We start from the raw sequence: 18981 nt of genomic DNA on the forward strand, positions 1-18981 counted from the left end.
GGAAAAATAGGTTGCTTCCATGTCAGTTACTGTAAACAGTGCTGAAAACACATCGGGATGCTTGTATCTTCTGAACCGTGGGTTTAGGCAGATGTGCCTAGGAGTGGGATTGCTGGAGCATGTGGTATCTCTATTTTTAGTTCTTAAGGAACCTGCATAGTGTTCTCTATACTGGCTGTACCAGTTTACATGCCCAGCAGTAGTTAGGATTCAGTTTTTTCCATACCCACTCCAGCTTTTATTGTTCATAGATGTTTTGATGGTAGCCGCTGTGACTGATGAGAGATGGTATCTCATTGTAGTTTTGATTTGCATTCCTCTGGTAATTGGTGATGTTGAGCATCTCCACATGCCTCTCAGTTCTGCATGTGTGCTCTGGAGAAATGTCTGTTTAGGTCTTCTGCCTGTTATTTGATTGCATTGTTTGCTTTTATTGATACTGAACTGCATGAGCTCTTTGTATATTTTAACGATTAACCTCTTTTTGGTTGATCCTTTGCAAATCTTTTCTCCCATTGTGTGGGTGAGCTTTCCTTTTGTTTTGCTTTCTTCAGGAGTGCAGAAATTTTCATTTTATTTGTGTCCTATTTAATTTTTTATTTGAAGTATAGTTGATAAACAGTGTTGTTAGATCCAGATACGAAGCAGAATGGTTCCTTTATACATATGCATGTATCCATTGTTTCTCAAGTTTTTTTCCCCAGATTATTAGAGAATATTGGCACAGTCGCTGTGCTATACAGGAGGTCCGTCTTGGTTATCTGTTTTCAATAATGTAGGTTATATATGTCAGTCCCAAACTCCTCATTTATCCTCGCCCTCCACCTTTACAATTCGGTCACCACATGTGGGTTTTCTCAGTCTGTGAATCTCTTTCTACTTCGTGAATTATGTCATCTCTATCAGTCTCACTTGATTCTGCATGTAAGCAACTCCAGATGATGGTCCTCTTTCTGTTTGACTTACTTCACTTAGTATGACAGTCGTCACGTCCATTCATGTTGGTGCCAATGGTATTATTTCACCCTTTTCAACGCCTGGATAAGATTCCGTTGGAAATATGTGCATCTTCCTTATACCTTCTTCTGTCAATGGATATTTAGGTTACTTCCATGTAGTGCATGGGATCATAAGAGTTGGACACAACTTAGGGACTTAATGTTTGTCATTGTAAAGAGCATTATGATCAACACTTGGCTGCCATTCTCATTTTAGGCCAGGGTTTCTACCAGATATATGCCAAGGAGTGAGACTGATGGATCATAGGGTACCTCTATTTTTAGTATTCAAGTAACCTCCATTTGCTTCTGCAGAGTGGCTGCTTCAGGAGCCTCCATTGCTTTTAACAGGGTAGGAGGGTTCCTTTTTCTCAGTGTCCCTCTCCAGCTTTTATTCTTTGAAGACTTTATGGTGGTGGCCATTCTGAGTACTGCCAGGGGATATATCTAGTTGTCCTTTTGATCTACAATTCTCCAATAGCAACCCAAATAAAGCATATTATCTTATGCCAATTTTGTGTTTAAAACTGTGTGATGAACATATACCTCTTGAAATTGGCTACGTAAGTCTGCTTTCTTATAAATTACGTTTCTGAACTACCCCAGCACATTTGTTGAGGGCAGGTATCTTTCACCACCTCCCAGTCTTTCTGAATATGATGTGCCCTTTTGTGCCTGTTTTAAAAGTGTAGTTATAAGAAACAGCCACATGGCGGCAGGCTTTATTGATGCCCAAGTCTGTGACTCAAGAAACTAGAGCCTTCTGAAACTTATTTTTCCTGGGTCATAAATGAAAGTAGAGATACCCTGGAGAAGGGAATTGTAACCCACTCCAGTATGCTTGCCTGGAGAATTCCAAGGACAGAGGAGCCTAGTGGGCTAGAGTCCATAAGGTCACAAGGACTCGGACGCTACTGAGGCCACATAGAACCCAACCAAATGAGAACGCAGTGTGACACAACACGCAGCCCAGCTTTCTGTGCCTTGCTTCCCTTTAACTTCTCCTTCAGCCATAGCACATCCAAACTGCCCCAAGAGCTCTGTGCGGAATGCTGTGATGCATACCTGGGCTGACTCTAAGGAAGGAGTCTAGAGATGGAGAAGCCGGCACCAGGAGACGTGGAACAAGGTGACTTTTCAAAGCGTTTCCAGTCCACAGAGCCTCCCTTCGTTTGTGGCACTAGGCACCATTGGCTGTGGGACGTGCCTGCTGGATCTGGAGATCGTGCTCCCATCCAAAGGGAACAGGGAACTGAACGTCCAAGGCAAGGTCAGTTGCTGGCACAGCCTTCCCAGATCCTTCAGCCCTCTGCCAGCCCTGGCTTGGGACAAAGGTCTGCTCTCACCATGTGGATGTGTGTCTGCCGGGATGCCGAGGATCCCATGGAAGAGGGCAGGCATTGTTTTTTAATCTAAGTTTTTGTTGATGCTGTAGTATGAATGATTTACAGTGTCACATTGGTTTTAACTGTGCGCACACATGGTTCAGTATCAGAAAGACAGAGATCAACTCTTTTTAGGCTGCTTTCCCTATAGGGTTGTCAGTGTTCTTTTCATCCTGTTCCCTGCGCTATACACCAGGTCCTTTTTATTGATCTATTTCAAATGTATAGAGAGGTACCTGTTAATTCCAGTGACCTAATGGAATTCCTTGCTCCGGCACCTTCCCTTTTTGGGCATCATATGGATTTGTTTTTTTTCCTTTGTGAGCCTCTTTGGTATTCTCAAGCTCTTTTGCTAAATCTTACTTTTCACTTCTGAAGTGAAGTGAAGTCGCTTAAGTCGTGTCCGACTCTTTGCAACCCCATGGACTGTAGCCTACCAGGCTTCTCAGTCCATGGGATTTTCCAGGCAAGAGTACTGGAGTGGGTTGCCATTTCCTTCTCCAGGGGATCTTCCCAACCCAGGGATCGAACCCAGGTCTCCTGCATTGTAGGCAGATGCTTTACCCTCTGAGCCACCAGGGAAGCCCAAAGTATTATCATAGAATATGTATCTATCTCTGATTTGTTCACACAGTATATGTTCTGCAGGTCCAGCCATATGTCCCCACATGGAATTATTCCATTGATTTTTCAGGAGGAGTAGTATTCCTGTGTGTGTTTGTACCTAAGCTTCTATATCCCTGCCTCTAGTGATGAACATTTTTGTTTCTCTTCTGTCCGGGCTGTTTTAAACTGTGCGGCAGTCAAGTGTGGGGTGCGTGTATCTTTATGCATTGTGGTTTTGTCCCTTTACCAGCCAGGAGTACAATTGCTCAATTGTCAGATGACTATATTTCTTTTCCTGAGTAACCTCCATCCTGTTCTGTTGATGTCTGTTAGCAGTTTCCATTTCCTGCCACATTGTACGAGCTTTCTTTTTTGTGCAGGCCCCTCTCCATCATCTGTCATATGTAATCATTCAGTGAGGGGAATTTTGTTGACAGTCAGGGAATACACTTCTTTTGATTTGCAATTCTCTGGTAAGGAGCAATATGGTGTGTGTTTTCCTTGGAAACTTTTTTTGTGTATAAGAAGGTGTGTTGAAAATTGACCTCTTGAAATTGGCTTCTGGGAAGGCTGCCCTCCTATGAATTCCGTTTCTCATGCCTTCGCCGGGACATCTCTGGATGGCAGGTATGCTTTCCCATCACAGTCCTTGCTTACACGGTGTACTCCTCAGCGCCTGTTTTATGGGTGTAGTTATGAGAAATGGCCACCGGAGGGCAGGCTTTCTTCAGACTCAGGCATCCAGAGTCATTCTGCAAGTTTTTCCCCCTCCTTCGGTTGTGAATGAGAGTGGAATGTGGCAAAACACAGAGCCCAGGGCTTGTCTTTCTTTCTTCTCCCTTCTACTGCCCCGGGTGAATACACACCCTCGAAGATATCTGGACATGTTGGTGTGAGCCATACTTGGGGCAACTCGAAGGAAGGAGGCTAGAGATAGGGAACCCATCAGCAGAAGAGGTGGAGACTGGACAACTTTTCAGAGCTTCCAGTCCACGAAATCCACCTGCCTTGGTGAGCACTAGGCAAAAATAGGCTGTGGGATGTGCCCGCTGGATCTGGAGATTGTGGTCCTATTCAAAGAGGATCAGGAACTACAGCTCCAAGCAAGGTCGTTTGCTGGCACAGCCTTCGCATCTCCTTCAGCCTCTGCCAGCCCTGCCTTCAGACACAAGCCTGTTCTGACCAAGTGTCTGTGTATCCACTGGGACCATGAACATCCTGTGGAAGAGGGTAGGCGTGCTGTTTTTATTATTTAATTTTTAGTTTATATTGAAGTATAGCTGATTTACAGTCATGTTTATTTTCGCTGTGCACCCACATGATTCAGATTCAGATAGAGAGAGATCTACTCTTTTTAGGCTTCTTTTCCACAGATTTGTTAGGCTTTAGAGTCTAGTTCCCTGTGCTGTGCACTAGGTCTTCTTTGAGGATATATTCTGGGCACCTGTTAATCCCAGTGACCTAATGGAATTCCCTGCTCCTGCACCTTCTCTTTTGGGGCACCATATGGTGTTTTTTTTCTCCATAGTCTCTTTTGTTTTCAAAGCTGCTCTTCTCTTGATAAATCTGCATTTCACCTCTAAGTGTTATTATGTTATTTTTTCCTCCTCTGGTTGTGTTCACACAGTATAATGTTCTGCTGGTCCAGCCACGTGTCCCCAAATGGCATTATTCCATTTCCTTTTTGGGAGGAGCAATATTCCTTTGTGTGTTTGTGCCTAAGCTTCTATGTCCCTGCCTCTCATGATGGGCATTTTTGTTGCTTTTCTGTCCTGGCTTCTGTAAACTGTGTTGCAGTCAAGAGTGTGGTGTGTGCATCTTTATGCATTGGGTTTTTGTTCTTTTACTAGCCAGGTGTGCAGTTGCTCGATTATCAGGTGACTATATTTCTTTCCCTAAGAAGCCTCCATTCTGCTGATGTCTGTTAGCAGTGTCCATTCCCCGCCACATGGTAGGAGGGGCCTGTTTGTCAAGGTCCCTCTCCAGCATCAGTCGTGTGTAATCATTTGGTGAGGGCCACTCTGTTGACTGCCAGGGGATCCAGGTCTTTGTCCTTTAGATTTGCAGTTCTCCAATAAGGAGTGATGCTGGTGTGTGTTTTGGTGGGACAGTTTTTATGTATAAGAGGGTGTGATGACAATTGACCTCTTGAAATTGGCTTCTGGGAAGTCTGCCCTCCTGTGAATTCTGTTCCTCATACCTTCGCCAGGACATCTGTGGATGGCAGGTATGCTTTCCCACCTCACAGTCCTTGCTTACATGGTGTACTCCTCAGCGCCTGTTTTATGGGTGTAGTTACAAGAGACCGGCCACCAGGCGGCAGGCCTTCTTCATGCCTGAGTGTGACTCAGGCATCCACAGTCATTAGTAAAGTTTGTTTTTTTCCCCCTGGGTTGTGAATGAGCATGGAATGTGGCAAAACACACAACTCAGGGCTTGTATGTATTTCTTTCCTCTCCCTTCACCTACTGGCCTGAGTGAATGCCAAGTCCTCGAAGATCTCTGTGCAGGGTGGTGTTAACCATACTTGAGGCAACTCTAAGGAGGCTAGAGATAGGGAAGCCATCAGCAGAAGAGGAGGACTGGATGACTTTTCAAAGCTCTTCCGGTCTACAGGGTCTACCTGCCTTGGTGGGCACTAGGCTAAAATAGGCTATGGGATGTGCCTGCTGGATCTGGAGATTGTGGTCCCAGTCAAAGAGGACCAGGCACTACAGCTCCAAGCAAGGTCATTTGCTGGCACAGACTTTGCATCTCCTTCAGCCTCTGCCAGCCCTGCCTTTGGACACAAGCCTGTTCTGACCATGTGGATGTGTATCCATCGGGACCCCGAGGATCCCATGGAAGAGGGTAGGCTCTTTTTTAAAAAATTATAGCTTATACTGAAGTATAGTTAATTTATAGTGTCGTGTTTATTTTCCCTGTGCATCCACATGGTTCAGTTTCAGGTAAAGAGCTACCCTTTTTAGGTTTCTTTCCCATAGATTTGTTAGGGTTTGGAGTCTGATTCCCTGTGCTATGCACTAGGTCCTTTTTGAGGATATATTTCAAATATATAACTGGGATTATATATAACATATAATTGGGATTAATATAATCTATTAATCCCAATAACCTAATGGAATTCCCTGCTCCTGCACCTTCTCTTTTGGGGCATGTATATTTTTTTTCTCTGTAAGTCTCTTTTGTATGGTAAAGCTACTCTTGATAAACCTGAATTTTCACCTCTTAAGTGTTATCATTATTTTTTTTCATCTGGTTGTGTTCATGCAGTATAATGTTCTGCTGGTCCAGCCATGTGTCCCCAAATGGCATTATTCCATTTCTTTCTTGGGAGGAGTAATATTCCTTTGTGTGTTTGTACCTGAGCTTCTATATCTCTGCCTCTCGTGATGGACATTTTTGTTGCTTTTCTGTCTGGGCTGCTGTAAACGGTGTCGCAGTCAAGGGTGGGGTGCGCAGGTCTTTACGCATTGCGGTTTTGTCCCTTTACCGACTAGGAGTGCAGCTGCTCAATTATCAGGTGACTCTATATTTCTTTCCCTAAGAAGCCTCCATTCTGCTGATGTCTGTTAGCCGTGTCCATTCCCCGCCACATGGTAGGAGGGGCCTGTTTGTCGAGGTCCCTCTCCAGCATCAGTCGTGTGTAATCATTTGGTGAGGGCCACTCTGTTGACTGCCAGGGGATCCAGGTCTTTGTCCTTTAGATTTGTAGTTCTCCAGTAAGGAGTGATGGTGTGTGTTTTGGTGGGACAGTTTTTATGTATAAGAGGGTGTGATGACAATTGACCTCTTGAAATTGGCTTCTGGGAAGTCTGCCTTCCTGTGAATTCTGTTCCTCATACCTTCGCCAGGACATCTGTGGATGGCAGGTATGCTTTCCCACCTCACAGTCCTTGCTTACATGGTGTACTTGTCAGCACCTGTATTAGTTTTGAGAAAGAGCCACCAGGCATCAGGCTTTCTTCATGCATGACTCAGGCATCCAGAGTCATTCTGCAATTTTTTTTCCCCCGGGGCTGTGAATGAGAGTGGAATTTGGCAAAATACACAGTCCAGGGCTTGTGTGTGTGTCTTTCCTCTCCCTTCTCCTTTTGGCCCAGGGGAATGCCAAGCCCTCGAAGATCTCTGTGCAGGGTGGTGTGTCCATACTTTGGACATCTCTAATGAAGAAGGCTAGAGATAGGGAAGCCATCAGCAGAGGAGGAGGCCAGGTGCCTCTCAAAGCTCATCTGGCCCACAGAGTCCACCTGTCTTGGTGGGCATAGCCAACAGTTGGCTGTGGGATGTGCCCCCTGGATCTGGAGACTGTGGTCTCATCTCAAGAGGATCAGGCACTACAGCTCCAAGCAAGGTCATTTTCTGGCACTGCCTTTGCATCTCCTTCAGCCCTCTGCCAGCCCTGGCACACAAGCCTGCTCTGACCATGTGGATGTGTAATCACCAGACTGCAAGGAACCCCTGGACCAGGGTAGGCATTTTTAATTTTTAGTTGATACTGAAATATAGCTTATTTACAGTGTTTTTATTTTTCCTGTGCACCCACATGGTTCAGTTTCAGATAGAGATCTACTCTTTTTAGGCTTCTTTCCCCATAGTTAAGATTTTGGGTCTAGTTTCCTGTGCTGCTGCTGCTACTAAGTCGCTTCAGTCGTGTCCGACTGTGAGACCCCATAGATGGCAGCCGACCAGGCTCCGCCGTCCCTGGGATTCTCCAGGCAAGAACACTGGAGTGGGTTGCCATTTCCTTCTCCAATGTGTGAAAGTGAAAAGTGAAAGTGAAGTCGCTCAGTCGTGTCCGACTAGTAGCGACCCCATGGACTGCAGCCTACCAGGCTCCTCTGTCCATGCGATTTTCTAGGCAAGAGTACTGGAGTGGCTTGCCATTGCCTTCTCCTATCCACTGCTTACTCGCTCAGTCTTGTCCGACTTTTTGTGACCTCATGGATTGTAGCCCACCGGGCACCTCTATCCATGGGATTCTCCAGGCAAGAATACAGGAGTGGGTGACCATGTCCTCCTCCAGGGATTCTTCCTGAACCAGGCATAGAACCCAGATCTCCCGCATTTCAGACCAATTCTTTACCATCTGAGCCACCAGGGAAGCCTGTGCTATAAGCTAGGTCCTTTTTGAGGATCTATTCAGATGTATAAATGGGTGCCTGTTAAATCCTAATGACCTAGTGAAATTCCCTGCTCGTGTGCCCTCTCTTGGGGGCACTATATGGTTTTGTTTTTTCTCTGTGAGTCTCTTCTGTGAATCTCTCAAACTGTTGGTTTGTTATTATTTTTTTTTTTTCTAAATCTTAGTTTCCACCTCTAAGTGTTATCATAGAATGTGTGTCTTTCTCTGATTTTGGTCACGCAGTATAATTTTCTGCAGGTCCAGTCGTGTCGTGTGGTCCCAAGTGGCATTATTCCATTTCTTGTTCATGAGGAATAGTATACCTTTGTGTGTTTGTAACTAAGCTTATATATCCCCGCCTCTTTTGATGGACAGTTTTGTTGCTTTTCTGTCCTGGCTGCTGTAAACAGTGCGGCAGTCAAGGGTGGGGTGCATGTGTCTTTAAGCATTACGAAGCACTGTGGTTTAGTCCCTTTACTGGCCAGGAGTGCTGCTGCTCAATTATCAGGTGACTCTTTCTTTCCCTGAGAAACCTCCATCCTGTTCTGCAGAGTCTGTTGCCAGTTTCCATTCCCTGCCACTCCAAGGATGCCCCTCTCTAGCATTTATCCTGTGCAGATATTTGGTGCTGTCCATTCTGCTACTGCTAGGGAGATACACCTTGTCATTTCAGTTTGCAGTTCTCCAGTAAGGAGCATATCGTCTGCATTTTCTGGAAAACGTTGTTGTGTATAAGAAGGTGTGATGAAAACTGACCTCCTGGTATTGGCTTCTGGGAAGCCTCCCCTGTTACGCATTCCGTTTCTCATACCTACTCTGGGACACTTGTGGACACCAGGTCTCCTTTAACTCCTAAGTGCCTGTGAATATAGTCGACTTACATTTCACTGTGCGTCTACTTGTTTGTTTATATTCAGATGTAAGTTTACTCCTTTTTGCTTTTTCTAATTTAATGTGTGGCTAGTAATATGCAGAATTATTTAGTTCCTGGAATTTCTGAGCTTTGTCAGACTGCTGAGCCAGCAACGTGGGTGGGTTCCTGACACAGTTGGGTATGATGTTGGAGGTGAAACTCCCAGTGGGTTCACTGGTCTTTGACACAGTTGGGAGTTGGTCTGTTGTGTCCTGAAGCTTTTGTTGGCTCGCTGGTAAGTGGGACCTGATCTGCAGTGCTGGCTAAGATGCCCAAAGTATCTTGAGCTGCTGTTGTCCTGCTGGTGGCTGAGGTCCACCAGGTGTTAGGACTGGTCTCACCTGCTGCTGGCTGGGCTGAGTCCTGGTATAGGAAACTGCCATTGTCCTGGGGCTTGTATATGTGTGCCTGTGGTTGGGATTTATTTCTACCTGGCTTTGTTGCTTGGTCCGAGATGATCCAATATTGGTGCCTTCAGGCTGGTAAGTGGGGTGGACCTGGGATCTGGTCACAAGGCTGTAAGTTGCAGGGAGGATTCCAAAACAGTGCTTCACAGCACCAGTTCTGAGATGGTAGAACCAACTCCCCAAAGTGGCCGTCACCAGTGTCTGGGTCCCCAGGGTGACCTCTGCCTTTCTGGGAGATTTTTTAGGATTGACAGTAGTTCTGACCAGGCTCCTTTCAAATGACTGCTCCTTCTCTGGCTCTCAGAGCATGTGGAATTTCGTGGGCACCTTTTCCTTTAAGAGTGGAGTCTTTCTTTTCCACACGGTGTCTGGACCTCTCCAGAGTAAGTCCCTCTGACCTTCAAAACCAAACATTCCGGGGTCTTGTCTTCCCCACACAGAATGCCTGGGCTGGGGAGGGTGAGGTCTGGCTTATTCTCCTGCTCCTTGTCAAGGGTTTCTCCCTGCCATTAGTCTTCCATTTGCAGGTCTCTCACCTATTCTGCGATTTCTCCCCTCCTGTACACCCAGCTGTGGTTCCTTTGTACCTTTTGTTGTAGAAATATTTTCTGGTGGGTTTTGGTGTTTCTCATTGATACTTGGTCTGTAAATTGTGTAAATTTTGGTATGCTTCTGAGAGGAGGTGTGCTTAGGGTCTTCCTAGTCCAGCATCTTGGGAACTCTTTAACAATAATTTTTTAATATATGATTCTCCATTTGGTAGAATTCTAGTTCCTTCTAATCCATTTAAACTTAGAGCAAAAATTTTAAAAACTTATACAAGTTATGTCATGATGGGATGCTGGAGCTATTCCATACACCTGAAATATGATTTTTGATTTTTTCCCAATCATAATCTGTATCATTTACCTTTAGGGGTGTTACACAGATCCACCGATAGTCAGTGTGACAGGATAATGCTAGCTTTACCTTTAAAGCCTGCAACTCAGTTCCAGTATGCATGACCGCTTCTTCTAGGGCATCTACTTTCATTTCTAATTTTTTATCTATAACCTCTTGCGTAGCTAGAGCCAAAGAAACATTTTTTGACAAAGTATTGACATATTGAGCAGTATATACCTGTTGAGTCAAGGATATCACTGCCACAGTGACAGAGGTAATTGCTACTATTAAAACTGAGATCCCTAAGACAAGCAGCCCTACAAACCGTTGGAACCTCATTAAGTCTTGCAGTTGTTCCAGCTAGACCATAATTGTCATACCAATAGGTATTCACTGTGACAGGCACCATAAGGTAAGGTGGGCGTTGCAGTACTACCAAGGGACTAACATTATATTGAGGGGTTAAACAGGACGAGAGCATGCATTGTTCACAGTAGACTATATTTGGTCCACCTGAATAGTTCACCTGTTTATGAAGCTTTTTAGAATCATTAGTGAACAAAAAAACATAAGGGGAGGGTAAACAAGCTAGCACAGAATAGGTGGACTCGTTCTCTGGCCGGGATAGAGTAACAAGGGAGGTGGCAGCAAGGGCTTTCCAAATTTCCGGTTGCCAGTGGGTTTTGCCCTTAGTTGTATAGGACAACATGGGGGGAACAAATTGATTATAATGCCATCTATTGGTTACCATCACTTCTTGGGAAATAGATGGGAAAACAGTGGAAACCGTGTCAGACTTTATTTTTTTTGGGCTCCAAAATTACTGCAGATGCTGATTGCGGCCATGAAATTAAAAGATGCTTACTCCTTGGAAGGAAAGTTATGACCAGCCTAGATAGCATATTAAAAAGCAGAGACATTACTTTGCCAACCAAGGTCCGTCTAGTCAAGGCTATGGTTTTTCCCATGGTCATGTATGGATGTGAGAATTGGACTGTGAAGAAAGCTGATCGCCGAAGAATTGATGCTTTTGAACTGTGGTGTTGGAAAAGACTCTTGAGAGTCCCTTGGACTGCAAGGAGATCCAACCAGTCCATTCTAAAGGAGATAAGTCTTGGGTGTTCATTGGAAGGACTGATGCTAAAGCTGAAACTGCAATACTTTGGCCACCTCATGCGACGAGTTGACTCACTGGAAAAGACTGATGCTGGGAAGGATTGGGGGGAGGAGAAGAAGGGGACGGCAGAGAATGAGATGGCTGGATGGCATCACCAACTCGATGGACATGAGTTTGAGTGAACTCCGGGAGTTGGTGATGGACAGGGAGGCCTGGTGTGCTGTGGTTCATGGGGTTGCAAAGAGTCGGACACGACTGAGCGACTGAACTGAACTAAGGTCTCCAAAACTGAGATTTCTGTACCTGTTAGTGAGATAACCTTCTTAATTTATCTGATAAAGTTACTGGAAGCCTAAGAGTTTCCAGTCTCTGAAGGGGTCAGATAGAGAAAAATGTTAAATGCTTCAATTTGTCTATTAAATACCATTTTACCAAATTACTGTTAAGTCATAATTAGTTTGAGGGGAAGGTTTCCCTTACTTCCAGAAAACACAAGATTCAAACTTGTAATTTTTTAGATGGAAACCATAAAGGTTATAAGCATATTTGCTGGTTCATTCAGTCTTTTGTTAACTTTTGTGAAGTCATCAGGTTTTTTGTTAGAATATCAGGAAATATCAAAATGTTAAGAACTCTGTATAATTTTCAGGATTATCTGTATTTGTAATTTTACCATACATTATTACATGAGTGGATTTATTACTCACTTGATAAAAACAGTTTAATATCTCTCTTTGGGATGCTTCAGGGGCCCTCTGAAGCACCCCAAAGCTAGCTAGAAGCCAAAAGTGCTTCATCAGAGTAATTTAGGAAGTTTTGTCAACAAATATCAGAAAGGTTTAGAGCATTCAGTCAGATGGGACTATAGGTCACTGTGAAACAATAGCTATTTACTCAGCCATAGTAACAATATAGGATTTTAGAGGCAAATGTAGAACACACCATTTAAGAGGCAAATAAACTTAAATCTACTGTCAAATGCAGTTTAACATCTCAAGAAAACGTTTATTTATACACAAAACTCTTTCCTTGGGGTCCACTTTCCACAAAACCTTTTTATCACTTTCTGTACCCATTTGTTCTCCCATCCTGGAACAGCCAACTGTAAGTCAGACTTACTGCCTTTTTCCTTCATAAAGTGTAACTTCATTCTTCATACCTTCTTTGCTGAACACACACATCTCACTTCCCTTAAGCAACCAAGAATTGACCTTTATATTAGCATTCTGTAGATTGGTGAACATAAATACCAGTGGTAATTTTAAAAAAATTTTAGCAAACATCTCAGGATGGCATCAAACATTATTTATTAATAGTCTAAAATCTTTAGTTTTTCTGTAAGTTAGTATTCAGTAATGAATGTTTCAGGATCTTATTTTATTTGGAAATGACTTAGCTATTCAATAAACTTCTGTTACTTAGTTTAGCACAACCTTAGAAATTCAGGTTACCAAAATGTAGAGAAACTGTTTTAGACAGACATTTTTAATCTTAATAGAGTTTATCTAAAAGCTCGTATCTCATTTACTTTTTTTTGAAGTTTTTTTACTAGAGGTACCTTTTTTGCTGACAAACTTGTGACAGATATAACAATATAACAATATTTAACTTATAATAAACCTAGGTACAGTGAAAATATGCTTAATGTTAATGACTCTTAGACATGTCTATATCAGATTAGCAAACAAACATTAATACTCGATATTTAATATTGAATATTTCCCAGTTCATGTGAATCTGAAACTCAGGTTAATTTTTCTTGTACTTAGAATTGTCTGATTTGTAAGCGCTTATTTATTTATTTTTTAGGCCAATTAAATTAGAACTCACAACTTCAGCAATATTATAAAATGAAAAAAAAAGACACACACTGAGACATAGATAAATCCAGACAGACAGACTTTAAAGTCTCTTGTTCCTTACCGATTGGGGCACTCTGGCCAGTTGTCTGCATCAGGAGGAGACCAGGGACAAAAGGGTCCCAGTTGAGGCTGCTGGGTCTAGTCCATTGGCAGGCAAGTTGGCCCCTGAGTACCCCAAGTGGTCAGGATGTCAGTCTCAGCGAAGAAGAGCACCAGAGATAAAGCCTTCTCTTCGTGGTATATGGCAGCAGCCTTGTTTAAATCTTCCTCGTCTTGAGGAGGTAGTTGGTCATTATCCCCACTCTCTTGTTTAGGACAGTCATTAATGTTCATAGCTGCCGTTTCCCTCAATTGTCGATAATTAACCTCATCTGAGAAGGCAATGGCAAGCCACTCCAGTACTCTTGCCTAGAAAATCCCATGGATGGAGGAGCCTGGTAGGCTGTAGTCTGTGGGGTCGCTAAGGTTCGGACACGACTGAGCAACTTCACTTTCACTTTTCACTTTCACACATTGGAGAAGGAAATGGCAATCCACTCCAGTGTTCTTGCCTGGAGAATCCCAGGGACGGGGGAGCCTGGTGGGCTTCCATCTATGGGGTCACACAGAGTCGGACACGACTGAAGTGGCTTAGCAGCAGCAACCTCATCTGTACCCCATCTTCTTTAATTATTATCTTTTCGGATTCATGAGTAGGATCTAAAGCATTTCTGATCATATTCCACAAGGAGAAGGTTTCAGCAGGTAATTTTTCTGGCCCATGCAGGGTATAATGAGATTTCAATTGTTTTCCTACTTTTTCCATGTTTCTAAGTTAACAGTGCCCTCTTCTGGAACCAGGGGCATTGCTCTTGTATAAAATTAAAGAAAGCCTGTAGGCTTGCCTTTTTTATTTTAATACCTCTTTTATTTAATAATTGTAATATCACTCCAATAAAAAGCTGTCTCTCCTTAGACTCTCCGTTACCCATAGTAACAGAAAAGAGGAAAAAAAAAAGAAAGGAAACTGTACTTAAGCCTTCCCACCTATCTTCACCCTACCTATCTTATGCAGGGGGGCCTGCAGCGCCCTCGGTGGGGTCCTAGCCGCCCCGAAAACTGAACAACTGGGGGGATTACCTTCGGGTCCCTGTTCAGGCGCCACCTACCGAAGTCCCCGCTTTGGTTGAGTCCAGGGATACCCTCAGGATGAGCGGCGTCAGCGAGAAAAGGAAGAAAACAAGGCGAGTCGAGTCTTGGTTGAGTGCTGAATCAAGACTAATTTATTTTTTCTATGTCAGTGTTTATATACCCTAAACTAGTACAGTTCTAAAGGGGGGCAGTGAACAAAGTCAGCTTAACATTACGTCAGTTTGCCCTTTACAAAACCAGAATGCTTTCCGCATACTTCTCTGTTTATGAGAGTCTTTTTTATAGTAGATTTTAATATATTATCTTCTGGCCTTGAGGCCTGTTAACATCTCATGACCTTTTCTTACATGCTGCTGCTGCTGCTAAGTCATTTCAGTCGTATCCAACTCTGTGTGACCCCATAGACGGCAGCCCACCAGACTGCCCCGTCCCTGGGATTCTCCAAGCAAGAACACTGGAGTGGGTTGCCATTTTCTTCTCCATTCTTACATGCTAGGTGAATGCAAAGCTGTTTTTTTTGTAAGCTATTCTTATTTTTCCACTTGCCTTGAGCTAAACAGAAAACAGAAACGTTATAATCTCATAGGGTAAAAGTTCAACAGGTTTCAGCATATTAGAAATTTAACACAATGGTCGGTTCTTTTTAGTTACTACACACAGACTCTGTGGCTCCGGTGAGGCAGCCTCTGCCTCGAATTCCTGGTTAAATATTTACGATTGTCTTATGGTTTCTACACTAGGGCTAAACTCCTATTATTCTAAATTCTAATTATAGTAATAATTTCTACATCAGGAGCAGAAAATACAGCTAGCAAACGTTGATTCAGTAACAACTTCTAGAATAATATTTTTTATATTCTCTAATAGGGCTTCTTCACCCCCCGAAGGGCTCTATCTATTAGGGCTTTTTGTGTGATCAGGTTCTTTATGCTATTTATGATTAAGGTGTTGTGAGCAGTCATGTGCATTAGTGCCAGGGGCATAAACAAGTTGATTCTATTTGGAAAGAGATCAGGGAAGGCCTTCTCCTGTGTCACAGAAATTCAGGAGCAGTCAGAAAGATAAGCATCAGAAAGACAGATATCATCTTTAAGGTGAGCGCTGGGGCAGCTTTTTGAAATCCCTGAAGTCCTGATCTGCCTTGCTTGTCAGGTCTTGTCCTCATGACCTTGTCATGGGTGGGATCTCGCGTGCTGGCTCCCGGCAATGGGAGAAAGGTTTTCTTTGTAAGTAGAACACCGTTTTTTATCTAGGCTCAGACCTCATTCCTGATTTTCATATTACATATTTCATATTCTTTACAAATTCAGTTCTAGTTTTTGGTTTCACTGGGGGGAGGAGTAGTATCAAAATCATCTACAATTAATTTTAATAGAGTAAAGGGTATTGTCTTTTTTTTTAAAAAAAAGGGATTTCTGAAATCCCATGTCTCCAGAGTGTCTCCTTGAGACTTGACTGTTCTGCAGCTTACCTTCGCCAGCCCTCCCCACCCAGATGACTTCAGTGTATCATGGGAGTTAAGTTTATGATCAGATGGTGGTGGGCTAATTATGAATCATGTATTTTAAATTACTAGTGTTTCTTTAGGGGAAAATGCTGTTTTGATGATGGGGAGTCAGGGAAAAGGAATTCTTAAAGGGAAGCTACTCGACTGCACTTATTTGGGGTAGTTCTCAAGATGTTGCACCTTACATTTTATGTTACGATGATAGTTACATTTCTAATTTTGCTCCACCCCTTTTTTTATACATAGGACTGATTCCTCTAGTAAAGTGAATGGGCTGGTATCTAGTTAATTAACTTCTTTAAACATCAGAAAGTAAACACTATTTTGGTTCCTCCAGGGTGTTTCAGTAAAGACCAGGTATACTTGGATGGTATCCTGCAAATCCTCCGCTATAGAGAGACCATTGACTTCCATCTTCTGACCACCCTGGGGAAGGTGAGTGAGACCAGTGGTACACAATTCCCAGACACACCAGGTCAGCATTTCCTCCAGCTCATTTCATGATTAAATAGGTCTCAAGCTGAAACTCCTTAACAATAAAATCATATTCCTTATGTGATAATAGGGAAGAAATGGGGTTCTGTCACAGAACCAAGTTACAATATTCCTTTGTGGACAGTAAGAAAAAGAAGGAAATTTGGAATCATTAATTTTCATAGGCATGTTTTTCTAAAATATTTTCAAGTGAGCTGCAGGTATAACTCTACTCCTCTTCATGCGTTAGCATAATCTCCCAAGAACAAGGATCTTCTCTGACATGACCATACGATTTTCTAAAGAAATTCATCGAGTCCATATAATGCCTGAAAAAACAGTCTCCTTCATATTCTCCAGATCATCTCTAAAATGTCCCTTGTAGCTTTTTCATGACCCTAAATCCAGTCAATATTTATGTCTTGCATTTAGTTGTTCTCTTTAAACTCTTAATTTACAAAGTCCTCCTCACCCTAGTCTTTTTCTTTTTTATGACATTTTTAAGAATTCAGGGAAATTTCCTTGAGAATGCCTGGAATCTGGACTATCAGATTGTTTTCTTATAATTAGCTTTAGGTTAAACATTTTTGCCAAGAAATACTGCTTCAGTGAGTCCTGTATCTCTGTCACATTAGACAGCACGCATTATGGTGTCCCATTATTAGTGATACTGTGTTTAATCACCTGGGTAAGTTAGTTACTGCCACATCTCTCCATTGTAAAGGTACCTTTTCACCATTGCATTAATAAGTAATTTGTGGGGGTTCAGGAGGGGGAATCTCATGTACACCTGGGATGGATTCATGTCAATGTATGGCAAAACCAACCAATATAATATTATAAAATAATTAGCCTCCAATAAAAATAAAAAAATAAGTAATTTGTGGGATGATACCTTTAAATGTACTATTCTCTAACCTTTCTAGAAATGGTTTTAACATCTCTTGATGATTTTTGCCCAAATCGGTTACTACACTGGTAGTAGCAAAATAGAGATCTTTGTAATTCTGTTACATTTCACTCCTGCCTTTATTCAGCTCTTCCAGTGACCACTCCTATGTTTTTAAAAACATGTCTCCATGTTTCCCAGCAAAGTAAAATATTCTGGGCTCACCTTAGATATTTCTTCAAGGAAGTCTTGATTCCTCTTAGTGGGAAATGGTATTTAGAAAACAAGATCTCAGCACAAGGTGTGTACATCACTTCTGGGGTGCTGATACTTCTAGACCTTTTCAATGAGCAAATTGTATATTTGTTTTAAATCATAAGGACATTCTAATTCAAATCAGACACCACAAGGTGCTTTTACAACCCTTTCCATTCCATGTGTGTATCTTTTTCTTAAAATGAGAACCTTATATCCCACCATTAATCTCATTAAACTCAGAATGGTTTAAGATAAAACTACATCAGTATCAACACCGAACCTATTTCCTATCACCTACTACACTTAGTGACATAAATATTCAATAAAATGAGTGTTGATCAGAAGATAATAGTACCATGTTTTGGCACTTCACATTGCACAGATAATTTATAGAATTAAAAAATTTTAACCCTAAGCTTAATATAGTACCTGTGAAAGACTGGCTTCTTCCTCAAATGAATGAAAGAGATGTGAAATTTTAAAAAATACTTAAAATTTTCAAAGCAAGAGAATTTAACAAAACACAAATTGTATTTCTCAAACTAAATAGAAAAAATAATTTAATATATAACTGTGCTGATTTTCCTAATATAGTAATACAGCATTTACATTCTATTTTCTCAGTTCTTTTAGATTTAGGCAGGAGATTTGTTTGTTCAATTTCTAGACAAACTATAGGCCCAAGAGAGATTGTTAAATCACATGCTGACTTTTTAAAATGTGGTGATGGTATGCATCTAACATGGTAAAGTTTTATTTTCCAGGTATTAATTTAAAAACAGTTTACCTACTTCAAACTTCACTAAGACCAAAGGAAGAAGTTGCCCTTCAAAATCTAACTGGTAGTTACATTTAAAAATTAACTCATCTTCCTTTTTTCAGGTCTCGTATGAAGATGTGGATCGCTTGAAAGGATTGGCAGTTACTGAAAACATGAGGATTCCTCACTTTTTGCAGGACCATGGCCGATACATGGAGCACTTGGAGAAGATCATGGAAGTGAACGAACTGACTGACAGGGAACTGAAAGACCTTATATGTTAAATAGTATTCTTGCGAATATAGCTAAGTTATACCTCCATGTATATTACCAGTTAGGTGCAGTTGGCACCAGCAGATTTATAAAAGAAGAATGGCTGGTTACATGAGTTTTCTGAAGAATGTTCTGCAGTATTCAGCTAAATATTTAAGTTGAGAACAAATGTTAAACTGTTTCCCTAAAATGTTTCTGTAGGCTCCAGGGAAAAGTTACTCCTGTTCTTATCTGAATCTCAGAGTCAGCTGAAAATAACCACTGACGAGTGTCTTTGAGGAATCCTGGTCAAATGGTGTGATCAGCTTCTTCCTGAGCCATAAGAGTTGGCCTTGGTGCCCCTGCCTGAGCACCAAGACCAGCTCTGCCTGGAGACTGAATTCCAGTGTTGTTC

The 18981-nt window shown here is 42.2% G+C and overlaps 1 protein-coding gene across 3 annotated transcripts in view; it reads left to right on the forward strand.

Annotated features, from left to right (window-relative positions):
• The window catches only part of MATCAP2 (microtubule associated tyrosine carboxypeptidase 2), a 95145-nt gene extending 76517 nt beyond the window's left edge, over positions 1 to 18628 (forward strand). For all 3 annotated transcript variants that reach the window (XM_055420879.2, XM_088834583.1, XM_055420878.2), the window contains 2 exons: positions 16271 to 16368; positions 18437 to 18628. In XM_055420879.2, coding sequence (XP_055276854.1) covers positions 16271 to 16368; positions 18437 to 18598 — 260 coding nt within the window. In that variant the 3' untranslated portion in view covers positions 18599 to 18628. The remainder of the gene's footprint in view (positions 1 to 16270; positions 16369 to 18436) is intronic.
• Positions 18629 to 18981: the final 353 nt, after the last annotated feature.

The sequence above is a fragment of the Moschus berezovskii genome, chromosome 3 (assembly GCF_049115385.1).
Source record: "Moschus berezovskii isolate FMDL1 chromosome 3, NW_MosBer_1.0, whole genome shotgun sequence".
Taxonomy (NCBI): domain Eukaryota; kingdom Metazoa; phylum Chordata; class Mammalia; order Artiodactyla; family Moschidae; genus Moschus; species Moschus berezovskii.